Raw genomic sequence first — 12,872 nt, 5'->3', positions numbered from 1 at the left:
ATGGACGGGGCCCTGGCAGGGGGCCTAGTGGCCCCAGACCATCCCCGTGGCCCTGAGAGACTGCCTGGTCCAGCACCAAGAGAGGACATCGAGGGTGGGGCTGAGGCCGCCGAGGGAGAAGGTGGCATCTTTCGATCTGCCCGTTACTTGCCTGTCACCAAGGAGGGCCCCCAAGACATTCTGGATGGCAGAGGTGGCATTTCTGGTAAGAGGGGGTCCCTCTGGCTCCAAGAGCACATCCCACCCCATCTCCAAGGCTCAGAGAGGTCCAGTGACCCCTCAGATTACCCAGCCCAGCAGGGACCTAGTTGGGATGCTGATTCAGGCTGGGTCTAGAGCTTTCTCTTTGCTCAGTTAGTGGTTTCCCATTGTTCAGTGTGAAAACAGAGAGCCCATGAAGCCAATGACCTAACCAGAGCCCCCCAATGGGTTGCAAGGAGCAGACACTTGATCCCTTATCTACCTAGCTCTCTCCTCTGAGCACACCAATTGGATCCAGATGCCTCCCTCAGTGTCCCAGCACCCTCCCCCTTGTGCCCCTAGGGCCCCCACCTCCATCGTCTATTTCAGTTCACTGAGGGTGCTGCACCATTTATACCTGCTTGAGGAATGAGTCCTGCTCCTGAGCCTTGACAGTGCTTGTGGCCAAAGCTGCTTGTGCCCTCTAGTGGTTGGGGAGAGACTGAGCAGTTCAGAGATACTGGTGACCCCTTATGCCTCCGTTTGCCCAGCAAAAAGGGCTTTCATACTGATTGTCCCACCTCAAGACTCATTTCTCATTCATGAAGCACTGAGTACCTACTGTGTGCCAGCCTCTATTCTGGGTGCTGAGGCTACACCTTTGAACAAGAGACAGAAGCCCTGGAGGGGCTGACACTCTGGTTGGGAAGAGGGAGAAGCAACTAAAAAGGGCAGATGGTGCGGTATGCTATGAAGGAATTACATAGCATGCTGTGATTATGCCTGAGGTTACGGAAGGCCTCCCTGTGTAGTGGTATTTGAGTGAATGAGAAGGAATAGCAGGTGCAAAGGCCCTGTGGTAGGGAGGAGCCTGGCATATCTAAAGACCAGGAAGAAATCTAGTGTGTCTGGGGAGTAGTCAGAGAGTTCAGGCTGATGCATCGAGAGATCTGGAAACACACCCATCTCTATTTTCTTGGCCTGCCCTGAGCACTTCAGTTCCCAGGACATGTCTTGAACCTTGTCGGGGGTCTCCTACATGCTGAGCACTTTGTCTGATCATTTCATGGTACTCTGTGGGCTACTTTTGGTTATTGTTGTTAAGTGCTCCGACTCATAGTGACCCTGTGTAGAGTGTCTGAGGAGCGACTGGTGCATTTGAACCACCAACCTTGCAGTTCAAACCAACCTTAGGATCCAATGCTTTACCCACTAGTATCCCCATATTGTTGTTGTTGTTAAGTGCTGTCGAGTCAGTTCTGACCCATAGCGACACTGTATAGCGTTTCCAAGTAGCCTGAACCACCAACTTTGCAGTTCAAAGTGATTTTGCAGTCCAGTATTAACTCACAGTGCCACACCAGGACGCCTATCCCCATATTAGGGATGGGGAAACTGAAGCCCTCGGTGATTCTGTTCAGGCCAAGATCATAGAGCCAGGCAGTAAGTAAATCAAGCTGTGCCTCCAGACTGGCAGCCTGGCCCAACAGCCCTTGTCCTCCATCACCACGCCGCATCCAAATGTCCTTGAGCTGCCCCTGCACACCCTCGTCCACCCGCAGGCAGGGTCAGCTATGTACAGAATGTCTCAGGGCTGGGCACTGACTGAGGACCCCACTGCCTGGGCTGAGTGGGACACATGTGTCACCAGGTGTTGCACCTGGCCACTGGGACTGCACAAGGAACTGAGGTTCCTGACCCAGCCATGGGGAAACTCCAGGGCCCTGGAGAAAGTAGACAAGGTAGAGAAGGACACAATAAACCAGGCAAGGAGGGCGGGAAACACGGGCTTGAAGGTGACTGATATATGTACAGATGGTAGGCAGGGGTGACAAGGTGAGACTCTGAGGGCAGAGGGTCAGCCCAACATCTAAGTCTCAGCGCTCATGGGACCTGGGCCGTTCCCACCTCCAACCTTTTTGGTCCAGTCCATGCACCTGAGACCCAGGTGAGGCAGGCCTATGTCCCGGATCACAAGACAATCGGCAGGGGGCTTTAGGGGATCTGAAGTCCTCTCTCAGTCCAGTTTTGTGGAATCTACTTGCTGCATGTCCAGATCTAAGTAGGCAGGTCGGTCTTCACCCTGCCCTGGGAAAGCAGTGGGAATCCTGAACACATGCCTGGCTTACAGCCTCAGGGTGAGGGGACAGAGGTTTCAGTGCTCCCCTGAACAAATGGGAGCCCAGGGCAGGGAGCAGGGTCTCTCCGACTACCTCCATGGCCACCAGCACTTACCCTCAGGGTCTTCTGATGTCTCTAAATAGGAGTAGCCCCTGGGCCTTCCTCATCCCCACTCAGCCTCTGGAGTTTCTCAAGGCAATCCTGGAATAGCCATCTCCAAACATCACCACCTAAACCTGGATACATCATTCCTGCCTCCTCAATCCTCCATAGCCACCCCCACCCCCAGCCCGTTGTGCCTAAACACCTCCTGGGTGCACTAAAGTCTTGTGAGTGCTGAGATGTAGCACTGTGTGCCAGTGTTGTGCCAGGTACTGGAACTGGGAGCAAGTGGTGTGTCATCTCTGCCCTTGTGGGGCGCCAGGGGGAAGAAGTACTGCCACCCTCCCTCCCTTTCCTTCGCTGTTGCCTGGCTGGGTCAAGCATTCCCTTGGATCACGTTGCCAGTTGGCTCATTGGTACCCATTGCTGGCCACTGTTCCCATTATTGTTGTTAGTGGTCCTAGGGTCGGCTCCCGACTCATGGGATGAAATGCTTCCTAGTCCCGCACCATCCCCCCACAATCAGTTCTGAATCTGACTGATGTGATCCATAGGATTTCCATTGGTTGATTTTAGGGCTGGCCTTTCTTCTTAGTCTGTCTTAGTCTGGAAGCTGTTCAACATCGCAGCCGCACACAAGCCTCCGCGGACAGACATGTAGCGGCGGTACATGAGGCACATTGTCTGGGAATTGAAGTCAGGTCTTTCATGGAGGGTGAGAACCCTACCGCTGAACTATTCCCATTGTACAGAGAAGAAAACCGAGGCCTGGAGAGCAAAAGGCACACTCTTTGGGTCACCCCTTGGACTTGAACTTGGATCTCTTGACTCCAAACTCTGGATTGTTGGCCACAATGAGAAACTGCCTGGCTCGGGGTTCAAGCTGCTCATGGACACCCTTGGAGGTTGTGTTCTTATTTTCAAATGGCAGGAGCCGATGATGGACCCTCCACACAGCCACCAGCTGAGGGCCGAGTCCCAGGCACCAGGTTTGATCCTTCGGATCTCCAGAGGTGGTGGAGGCCTTGGGCTTCGAAGCCCTGTCAGTGAGCCCCCACCCCAGGGCCCAGCCTTGCCTGTTTCTTCCAAACTCACTACCACTAAAAATAGATGCCTCACTGAAGCTACTCAAAGAGGCCAACCCAGCCCCCTGGCTCATGAAACTCTTAGACTCTGGCAATCACAAGAATCATCAAATCTGGGACACTTGGAAACTCAGGGGCCTGAGGGTCCCCAAGTCTATGAAGCAGGGCACTCAGACCCTCTACCTGTGCCTCTCAGGCTGTGCTAACTCTGTTCATCTTCTCTTGAGGAGTTACGTCTCTGTCTTGTTTGTCCTCAAAAGACCCTGTCTGGGGGTCTCACTCCCCTGGCTTATTCAAACCGAACCAAACCAAAGCAGATACCATCAAGTGAACTCTGACCCCTGGTGGCCCCATCCAGCCCGTATGTGTGCGGACTAGAGCTGTGTTCCGTAGGGTTTTCTGGTCTGTGATCTTCCAGAAGCACATTGCTAGGGCTTTCTTCCGAGGTGTCTCTGCATGGGGTCAAACCACCAACCTTGGATTACTAGTTGAGGGTTAACCATTTGTATTGCTCAGGCTCTGCTTTCTCACCCCCTACAACACCTCACCCCACTGCCCACCCAGTACAGGCCTTGTACACAGGCATAGCCCTGGTGTGACTCAGTCCCGTGGGTCTCACCCAGAAACAATTCTGCACCTCCCCCTCAGCCCCCTGGGGGCACTTGACAATGTCTGGGGACATCTATGATTGTCACAAATGGAAAGGAAGTGCCACTGGCCTGAAGGCCACGGATGCTCTCAGCACTGTACAGTGTCCGGATCATTGTCAGTGATGCCAACTCTTGGTGACCGAGGAGATCTGTGCGCCATTACGTTTTCAAGAGTGTGAGACTTTTTGGAAGCAGTTCACCAACCCTGTCTTCTGAGTACCTGTGGGGGGGTTTCAAACTGCCAGCCTTCTAGCTAATAGTCAAATGCTTAACTGTTTATTTTGCTCAGGGACTCCGGTGTCCAGGATAAACTATCCACTGTCATCAAGTCAGTCCCCCCCTATAGAGGACAGAGGCAGACTGTCACTTAGGGTTTCCAAGGCTGTAAATCTTTATGACAGCAGACAGCCTCATCCTTTTTTCCACAGAGTTGCAGGTGGGTTTGAACCACTGACCTTCTGGTTAACAGCTAATGCTTAGCTCACAGCACCACCAAAGCTCCTTGTACCCAGGATGGTCCCCTTCCAGCCTCACTTAAATGTCCATAGTGCTAAGGTCAAGACATCTGCTCTGGTCAGTGCAAATTCCTGTTTCCTCCACTGTCACCCTCACCTTCCAAAAGCCATGCAACATGGACACAAAGACCCCAAGTTTCTGACTCCCCATTTTATTCATGGCTTTTGACAGCTCTCAATTTCCTGGGCAAATTGGACAGTGGGCAGTAGATAACCAGAGGCTTCCCTAGCCATCTTCCAGGGCCATCCTGATATTGAGGCTCTGGGTATGACACAGGCTCCCCCAGTGTGGTTCATTTGGCACAGGCTTGGCCACTGCTTGCTGTGCTTGACTACACTCGGCAGGGACAGGTCAACGGCCAGGATTTCTGGGGTCTCTCCAGGCATTGGCTCCACAGGCAGATAATGATGAGTTGGCTCTGTAAGGGATCCTGGGAGGGGACTCGATCCCAGGACATCAGCCTGAAAGGAGTTCAGGAGGCAGGCATGGGCCCTTGTAGCTCCACATTCATCCTTTAGCAAGAATCTAATGGGTACCCACTGGAATGCTGCAATAGACAGGACTAACTATATCCCTGTCCTTGAGGAGTGCCCACACTAGCCACAGAGATAGGCCATTTCAGAAGGGTGCAAAGAAAGAAACGAAGCAGGTGACCAGAGAGAAAAGCATGGAGGCTCACTTTAGTAGTGGCCAGAGGAGGTGACTTGGGCCAGCTGTGTAAGAAGCCAGGGAGAAGATGCTGCTCCAGGTAGAGAGAATTCCCACACTGAGGCCCTACGGACTGAAAAAGTTAGGTGGGCTTGAGCCATAGAGGGAGTGATTGGAGGAATAGATTTTGTTTTAGGTATAGTGAGAAACCAGGTGAGTGTTTACCAGGGTTTGCTGGGTGGGGGAAGAAAGGAGGCTTGGAAGCTGGCCTCTAGGGACCCCCAGGAAAGCAAAGGGCACTCCTCCAAGGAAGCCCTTTGCAGAGTTCAAGGAAGCAGAGGACAAAGGCATCTCAGGGAGAGGGGCTGGGAGCAAAGGGCCCCAGCCAGAGGGCCGCCAGCCCCTCAGGGTCTCCCCTCTCTGTTGCAGACGGGCAGTCCCATCCTGGCCTCAACGAAGCCCTCCCCCGTGCCACCTCCACCACCCATCGGATCAGCAGCTGGTGAGTGCCATGCTGGCCCTGACTCAGGGAGGGCAGGGAGGCCAGGGGGACATGTCCAGGCCCCAGAAAGGCCCCTGGGATGGAGAAGGGATCAGGAGACCAGGCAGGAGGAGGCGGCCCCAGCAGGCAGTCCTGGGCATGTGCTGGGGGAGGGGGTGGGATAAACACAGTCAACTCTCATTATCTCTGCCAGGAGCAGAGCCCCTGTGCGTGCCAGAGAGGTCAGAGTCTGGAAGTTTGACCCTTGGAGTCCTGTCCTCACAAGGAGACCTTTAGAATGCTGCTAGGTCTCTCTGGGTCTCAGTTTCTTCAACTGTAAACTGTACTCAATAAGACGCCTTGAGGACCCCAGGGCAGCGATGCTGACAACAGCTAGCATTCATTAAACAGCTTTGCAGGTGCTGCTTTACCATCACAGTGATAGTTACAAGTTATGGATAAGGCCCCTGGGTGATGCAGATGGTTTGCATGTGATGACAAGTCTAAAGGTCGGCAGTTTGAGCCTGCCCAGTCGTGCAGTGAAAGAAAGGTCTGGCAGTCTGCTGCCATAAAATGATTGTTGGTAGTATTTGCTGTCAGATCAACTCTGTGTGTGCAAGTAAAAATGTTCCATACAGTCAAGGAAGAAGATGACTGGGTCTTATTTCTGAGGCTCTGGGTAGGTTTAAACTGCCAACTTTTCAGCTGATGTTGTTGTTAAGTGCTGTCAAGTTGGTTTCAACTCATAGTGACCCTGTATAGGGTTTCCAGTCTTTTAAGGAGCAGAAACCTCATCTTCTCCTGAGGAACGACTGGTAGACTCGACCCGCCGACCTTGTGGTTAGCAGTCTAGTGATTATCCTACAGAGTTAATAGTGCATCATGCAATTGTTGGGACCACCCAGGTCAAGAAAACCCTATAAAACAGTCTACTTGATAGTACATGGGGTCACCGTGGGTAGGAATATCAGTTGTAGACTCTTGCTTTGTGTTGGCCACAGCCCTGCACAAAGGAAGTTGCTGCAGCATCCCATTTCACAGATGGAACTTAATGAGGGATCCCAGGATCTCTGCTTGGCCTCTCTGCAGAACCTGTTTCATCATCAATTCCGTTACAAAAAAAAAAGAAGCTAGTTATTGACTCTAATTCCTGGTGATCCCATGTGTCCATGTCTTTCTCCTGAGACACCTCTGTGTAGATTCAAACCTCTAACTTCTTGTGTAGGTAGCAGCTTTTGTGCGTTAACTGTTTGCAACACCCAGGGCCTCCCATCGGTTCCATGGGAGTGATCAATATCCTCTTCACAAAGACAGGCTTTTGAAAATGGAGATTGATCAAGAATAGTCATAAGAGCCCATAATGGGCCAGGGCTTACCAGGAGGCAAGGATGAGTCAGGGCTTTTCCTCAACATGATGTGGTGTCATCTTCAACCCTCATCTCATGGGGTTGAGGTCCCCATTGGAAAAGGAACAAAATTTGGTTTGATGAAGTGGGTTTTCACAGTGTCATTTAAATCAGCACCTGCCTTTGTATGTTAAGCGTCCTTTGACGATTAGTGTGAAACAGCTCCTTAGATGCTGAGTAAGGGCATGGAGGTTCCTGGTTCTTGGGAATCATGCCCATTATTAGGCTTGGAAAACTGAGGCCCATAGAGGTCACCTTTCATCCTGAAGGTCATAGGCTGAGAGGTACCTTTAGCCTCTCCTGGCTGTGTCCTAGGACAGGGGAAATGTGAGAACGGGATGTGTCCCTCAACCTGTTCAGCTGTAAAGTGAACTGTTACCAAATTGGCTGTGTCATTTGGGGTGGGGACAGTGACTCTAAATTAACTCAGTCACCCCAATTTGGGGAGGACAAGGCAAAAGTCAGAGCCTTGACATTTCCCAGGGAGAAATGAGAGTTGACTGGGTCACCAGACTTGCATACACTCCTTGGAGGTACCCCATCCCTACACATAGCCCCCTGCATGATGCAAAGGAGCAGGTCTATGGAAAGAGGTGTACCCTGAGAGAAGAGCCTGGCTTTTGATCTAAAGGCTCCAGAAGGGTCCACGTGTAGCCCCGACCGCCTTCCACTCTGATGGCTTTCGTTACTATGGAGTGGTTTCCAACTCATGAGTGCACAGTAGAACTACCCCATAGGGTTCTCAAGGCTGTGACCTTTCAGAAGCAGATCACCAGGCCTTTGTTCTGAGGCACCTCTAAGTGGATTCAAACCGCCAGGTTTTTGGATAGTAGTCAAGCGCTTAACTGTTTGTACCACCCAAGGACTCCCCTGCCTCCTCCTCTACCCCCTAGAAAACCCTATGGAGCAGTTCTACTCATAGCACGTAAGTTCCCCTGCTCCCTCTAAGCTTCTCTCCAACTGAGTACCTGGATCCCACTGCAAACTACCAGAGGGGGTGGGGGACCTCCCCCTGCCCAAGGGAGGGAAGCTGAGGCCCATGGCTAACTTGTCCCCATTGGCACTTCCTTGCAGCTGCTGGGATGGAGGCAGCCTGGACTTCCACTCAGGCTCTCCCCTACCCCAACTCCTGGGCCATTTCCCTGGCCCCCACGACGGTCAGGGAGCCTGGGAGCACACCCTGGTCCAAGAGGCCAGGGAGGGCATCCCCTCAGAGCAGAGGTTCAAGGATTCAGTCATTATGAGGACTGTTGAGGGCTCTCGAAGGCTCTTGCACAGCCACGAGGGGGGACTGAAGCTGGCAGAAAAGGGACCTTGCAGCCGCCCAGGCCTCCACTGGCTGGAGGAGGCGGAGGAGCAGGGTCCCCATCAGGATGCGGGGCTGCACCTGGACTCCTTCCAGAGGGTCCTTGTGCCAGAGGATGACAACCCCCAGACGATGGCTATGGCAGTCCCACAAGGGGACCTAGTAGACCCCGAGGCACTGACCCCGCCATCTGAGTGGATCCTGCCAAGGGCAGCCTTGGAGGTAGCCACACAGACCTGGACCGTGAACTCAGAGGCCTCCGTGGAGTGCCTGCAGCCGGTGCTGCCCCCTATGAGGACCGGGCCCTACCTGTGTGAGCTGCTGGAGGAGGTGACTGAAGAGACAGCCAGCCCTGAGACAGCCAGCCCAGACGAGGATGAGGAGCCAGCTGTGTTCCCATGCATCGAATGCAGCATCTACTTCCGGCAGAAAGCACACCTCCTGGAACACATGAGTCAGCACCGCCGTGCCCCAGGCCAGGAGCCCCCAGCCGAGCTGGCCCCGCTGGCCTGTGGTGAGTGTGGCTGGGCCTTCGCAGACCCTGGCACCCTCGAGCAGCACCGGAGGCTGCACCAGGCTTCCCGGGAAAAGATCATTGAGGAGATCCAGAAGCTGAAGCAGGTGCCAGAGGATGAGGGCCGGCAGGCCAGGCTACAGTGCCCACAGTGTGTCTTCGGAACCAACTCCTCCAAGACCTTCACACAGCACAGCAAGCTGCACGCACGCGAGCACCGGGGGCCGGTGGCTCCAGAGCCCTTCGGCAGTGGTGGAGGCAGCAGTGGGGCTGGCAGCCCAGACCCTGAGACCCCCAGTCTCATTTTCCAGTCCTATACGTCCACCCCAGGCCTCAGTGCTTGTATCTTCTGTGGTTTCCCGGCGCCCAGTGAGAGTCTGCTCAGGGAGCATGTGCGGTTTGTACATGCCCGTCCCCACTGGGATGGTGGTGAGTCGTTTGAGGAGGACCCCACCAGCCAGCCAGGCACAAGCCAGGATGCATATGCCCGCTTCCCTGATGCCACTGAGGACTATTTTGGCAAACCTGAGCCACTCTTGGCCTCCCCATGGCAGGCGAGTCCTGCTGGGTATGACCCCAGTCTGGCCTTTGGGCCAGCCTGCCAACAGCTAGGCATGCAGGATTTACCACTGTCTAAGTCGCCCCTTTACAGCGCCTTCCAGAGACCACATGGAAAGTCAACCTATTCCTCCCCATTAGCGTCCACCCCTTACCCAGTGCGGCCAAGTAAAAATAAAAGCTCCGTCCACTCACTCCACTCGCAGGAGCTAGAGGGTGCTATGGGCTGTGAGCTCCCGGACCAACTGGTGAACCAGAGGCACCCCTGGAGCAGAGAAGAGGAGGCTGTAACCCTGACCCCTGAAATAGACTTTATCCCTGAAAATGGGGTCTTCCCACCACCAGCTGCCACCCTCATTCCACAGCCAGCCTTGGAGCTCAAGCATACGTTCCACGGAGTCCTCAGTGCAGTGACAGGCTCGCAGGCCCAACGACGGCAGCTCCAGAAGATGGTCCCAATTGTGCTGGTGGCAAAGCTCGGGTCACAGGTCATGGCAGCAGCCAGGGCACCCGCGAGGCTGCAGGTTGAGGAACTGGAGCTAGGGAGTACCCACCCCCTGGACTTCCTGCTGCTAGACGCCCCGCTGGGTGGCCCACTGGAGCTGGACACACTCCTAGATGGGGACCCAACAACCTTGAAGCACGAGGAACGGAAGTGCCCCTACTGCCCCGATCGCTTCCACAATGGCATTGGCCTGGCCAACCATGTCCGGGGCCACCTTAACCGCGTGGGCGTCAGCTATAATGTGCGACATTTCATCTCGGCTGAGGAAGTCAAGGCCATCGAACGCAGGTTCTCCTTCCAGAAGAAGAAGAAAAAAGGTAGGGCGGTTTCACTGCAGAGCTGGGCTTGGAGCACACCCACCAAACCTTGTTCTAAACCCTCTCTTAGCACCAAATAAAATATCCCCCCAAAACAGAACCCAAACCTGTTTCCAATTAGTAAGTTCTGACTCACGGTAACCTCATGTGTGTCAGAGAAGGACTGTGCTCCAAAAGGTTTTCGATGCCTAATTTCTCAGAAGTAGATTACCAGGCCTTGCTTCTGAGGTACCTCTGGGTGGAGTCAAACCTCCAACTTGTCAGTTAAGTAGCCAAGCACTTAACCATTTGCACCACCCAGGGACTGCTCGACCTGTTACTGTTCAGTCAGCTGTGACTCATAGTGACCCCGTTAGGGTAAAGTAGAACTGCGCGCCACAGGATTTTCAATGGCTGACTTTTTGGAAGCAGCTTGCCAGGCTTTTCTTCTGAGGCACCTCTGGGGGGACTCAAACTGCCAAACTTTCAGTTAGCAGCTGATTGCATTAACCATTTGCGCCACCCAGGGACGCCAAGCAGGGTGAAGTCTGGACCTCCCTCCGGGAAGACCTGGGGGCCACGACAAAGGCCCACGTATCAGTGGATGTATGGGGACGCCCCAGTGCCCTGGTCACGTCAGCAGCTGGAGAAGGGATTCTGGGCAGAGGAGTCAGCCTCAGGCAGGGAATTTTATTTATTCTTTCATTTGACAAATATTTATTGAGTGAGGTTGCCTCTGTTCTGGGCATTCAGGGGCATGGCAGTGAACAGAAAACAGCAGACCCCATCCTCCTGGCGGTCACAGCCTAGGGTGGTGGGACTTGGCCGGGGGGGTGGGGCCTTCAGAACCCTCCCCTACCTCTCGGGGCTGCCTGTGAGATTATACAGGTTTCTAGGTTCTGGTTCCGGAGATGGTCTTTAATACAAATGTTGTGTGATTCTGACGTTGACAGATACGGAGCCCATTTGGGGAGGGGCTGGTTGAGCGTTTGAGTGAGTGTGTTATGTGTGTATGTGTGTGTATGCACACGTACACAGCAGGGAAGCAGGGGACAGACAGTCATGAAACCAAGCAGTATGGCATGACATCATCATGAATCAGGGTGTGACGGGGTGGGCCAGAGAAGACCCCTGATCCAGACCTGGGGGCCCAAGAAGGTTCCAAAACGTTCCTTGGTTCATCCAATCATTATTTCATTTCCAGCTTTGGGGTGTTATTAAGGCAACTCCAACTCCTGGAGACCCTATGTGTGTCAGAGTAGAACTACTTCATCCTGTTTGCAAGGCTGGATCATCAGGCCTTTCTTCCAAGGGGCCTCTGGGTGGGTTTGAACTGCCAACCTTTCGGGTTAATTGTTAAGCATTTGACTGACTGTGCCACCCAGGGACTCCATTGGAGCTATAGTGAGTAAAAATAAACCTGATCTCTAGATGTGAGAAGGATCTTCACCTAAGACTCAACCCCATAATGGCAAATTCACAAGTGGAGAATGTTTCTGAGGGAGAGGTCTTTGGTGCTAGGAGATGTAGGAAGGAAGGACCTGGGAAGCCAGGCAGGAGGGCTTCCTGGAGGAGGTGTGTGTTGGAACAGAGAGGGAGGAAGGCAGCCCCGGGTGGTCGTGTGATCTGCAGTGGGGAGCAGCCCTGATAATGGGACTGGAACTGAACCACCCTCTCCAGACTGCTGTATCTTTTTTCCCTTCTCAGTGGCTAACTTCGACCCGGGCACTTTCAGCCTCATGCGCTGTGACTTCTGCGGGGCCGGCTTTGACACGCGGGCCGGCCTCTCTAGCCATGCTCGGGCCCACCTGAGAGACTTCGGCATCACCAACTGGGAGGTCACTGTCTCACCCATCAACATCCTGCAGGAGCTGTTGGCCACTTCCGCAGCTGAGCAGCCCCCCAGCCCCCTGGACCGAGAGCCTGGGGGGCCACCTGGCACCTTCCTTACCTCCCGCCGGCCCCGCTTACCTCTCACGGTACCCTTCCCACCCACCTGGGCTGACGATCCTGGAGCAGTCTACGGAGATGGTAAGGAGAGGAGGTGGGCACATTCCCCAGAAACACTATGAATTGCTTTACAAAGCACATTCACTGTGTCCTCACAACCACCCTGCCATGTGGGCTCATTTCTGTTCTGCTCAGGGACTGGGCTGAATCCCGTTCCTCCCTTGCTCTTCCTGACAATGATGGAGCAAATGCTTCCTGAGCTCGTCCTGAGCAACTTAACCAACACAGACTCATTTATGTCACAGTGGCTATTATGGCCACCACTGTACAGATAAGGAAACTGAGGCACTGAGGGCTTAACTAACTTGTCTAAGGTTGGATAACCAAATTTGAACCCAGGCAGCCGGACTCCAGTATCTTTGTCTTGATAACAGCTTGTATCTAAGATAAAAAAAAAAAAAAAAAGAAATCAGTTGCTGTCAAGTCAGTACTGACTCATGGCGGCTCTACGTGTGTCTGAGAACTGTGCTCCATTGGGTTTCCAGTGGCTAGAG

General features: G+C 53.7%; 1 protein-coding gene across 1 annotated transcript in view; it reads left to right on the top strand.

The window, feature by feature from the left end:
• The window catches only part of WIZ (widely interspaced zinc finger motifs), a 26,501-nt gene continuing 13,629 nt past the window's right edge, over nucleotides 1-12,872 (top strand). Inside the window, exons 1-2 of the mRNA XM_006876820.1 lie at nucleotides 1-205; nucleotides 12,076-12,399. Coding sequence (XP_006876882.1) covers nucleotides 1-205; nucleotides 12,076-12,399 — 529 coding nt within the window. The remainder of the gene's footprint in view (nucleotides 206-12,075; nucleotides 12,400-12,872) is intronic.

The sequence above is a fragment of the Chrysochloris asiatica genome, unplaced genomic scaffold, assembly GCF_000296735.1.
Source record: "Chrysochloris asiatica unplaced genomic scaffold, ChrAsi1.0 scaffold00417, whole genome shotgun sequence".
Lineage (NCBI taxonomy): Eukaryota > Metazoa > Chordata > Mammalia > Afrosoricida > Chrysochloridae > Chrysochloris > Chrysochloris asiatica.
The sequence above is the reverse complement of the archived record's forward strand: the minus strand, read 5'-3'. Positions and strand labels throughout refer to the sequence as shown.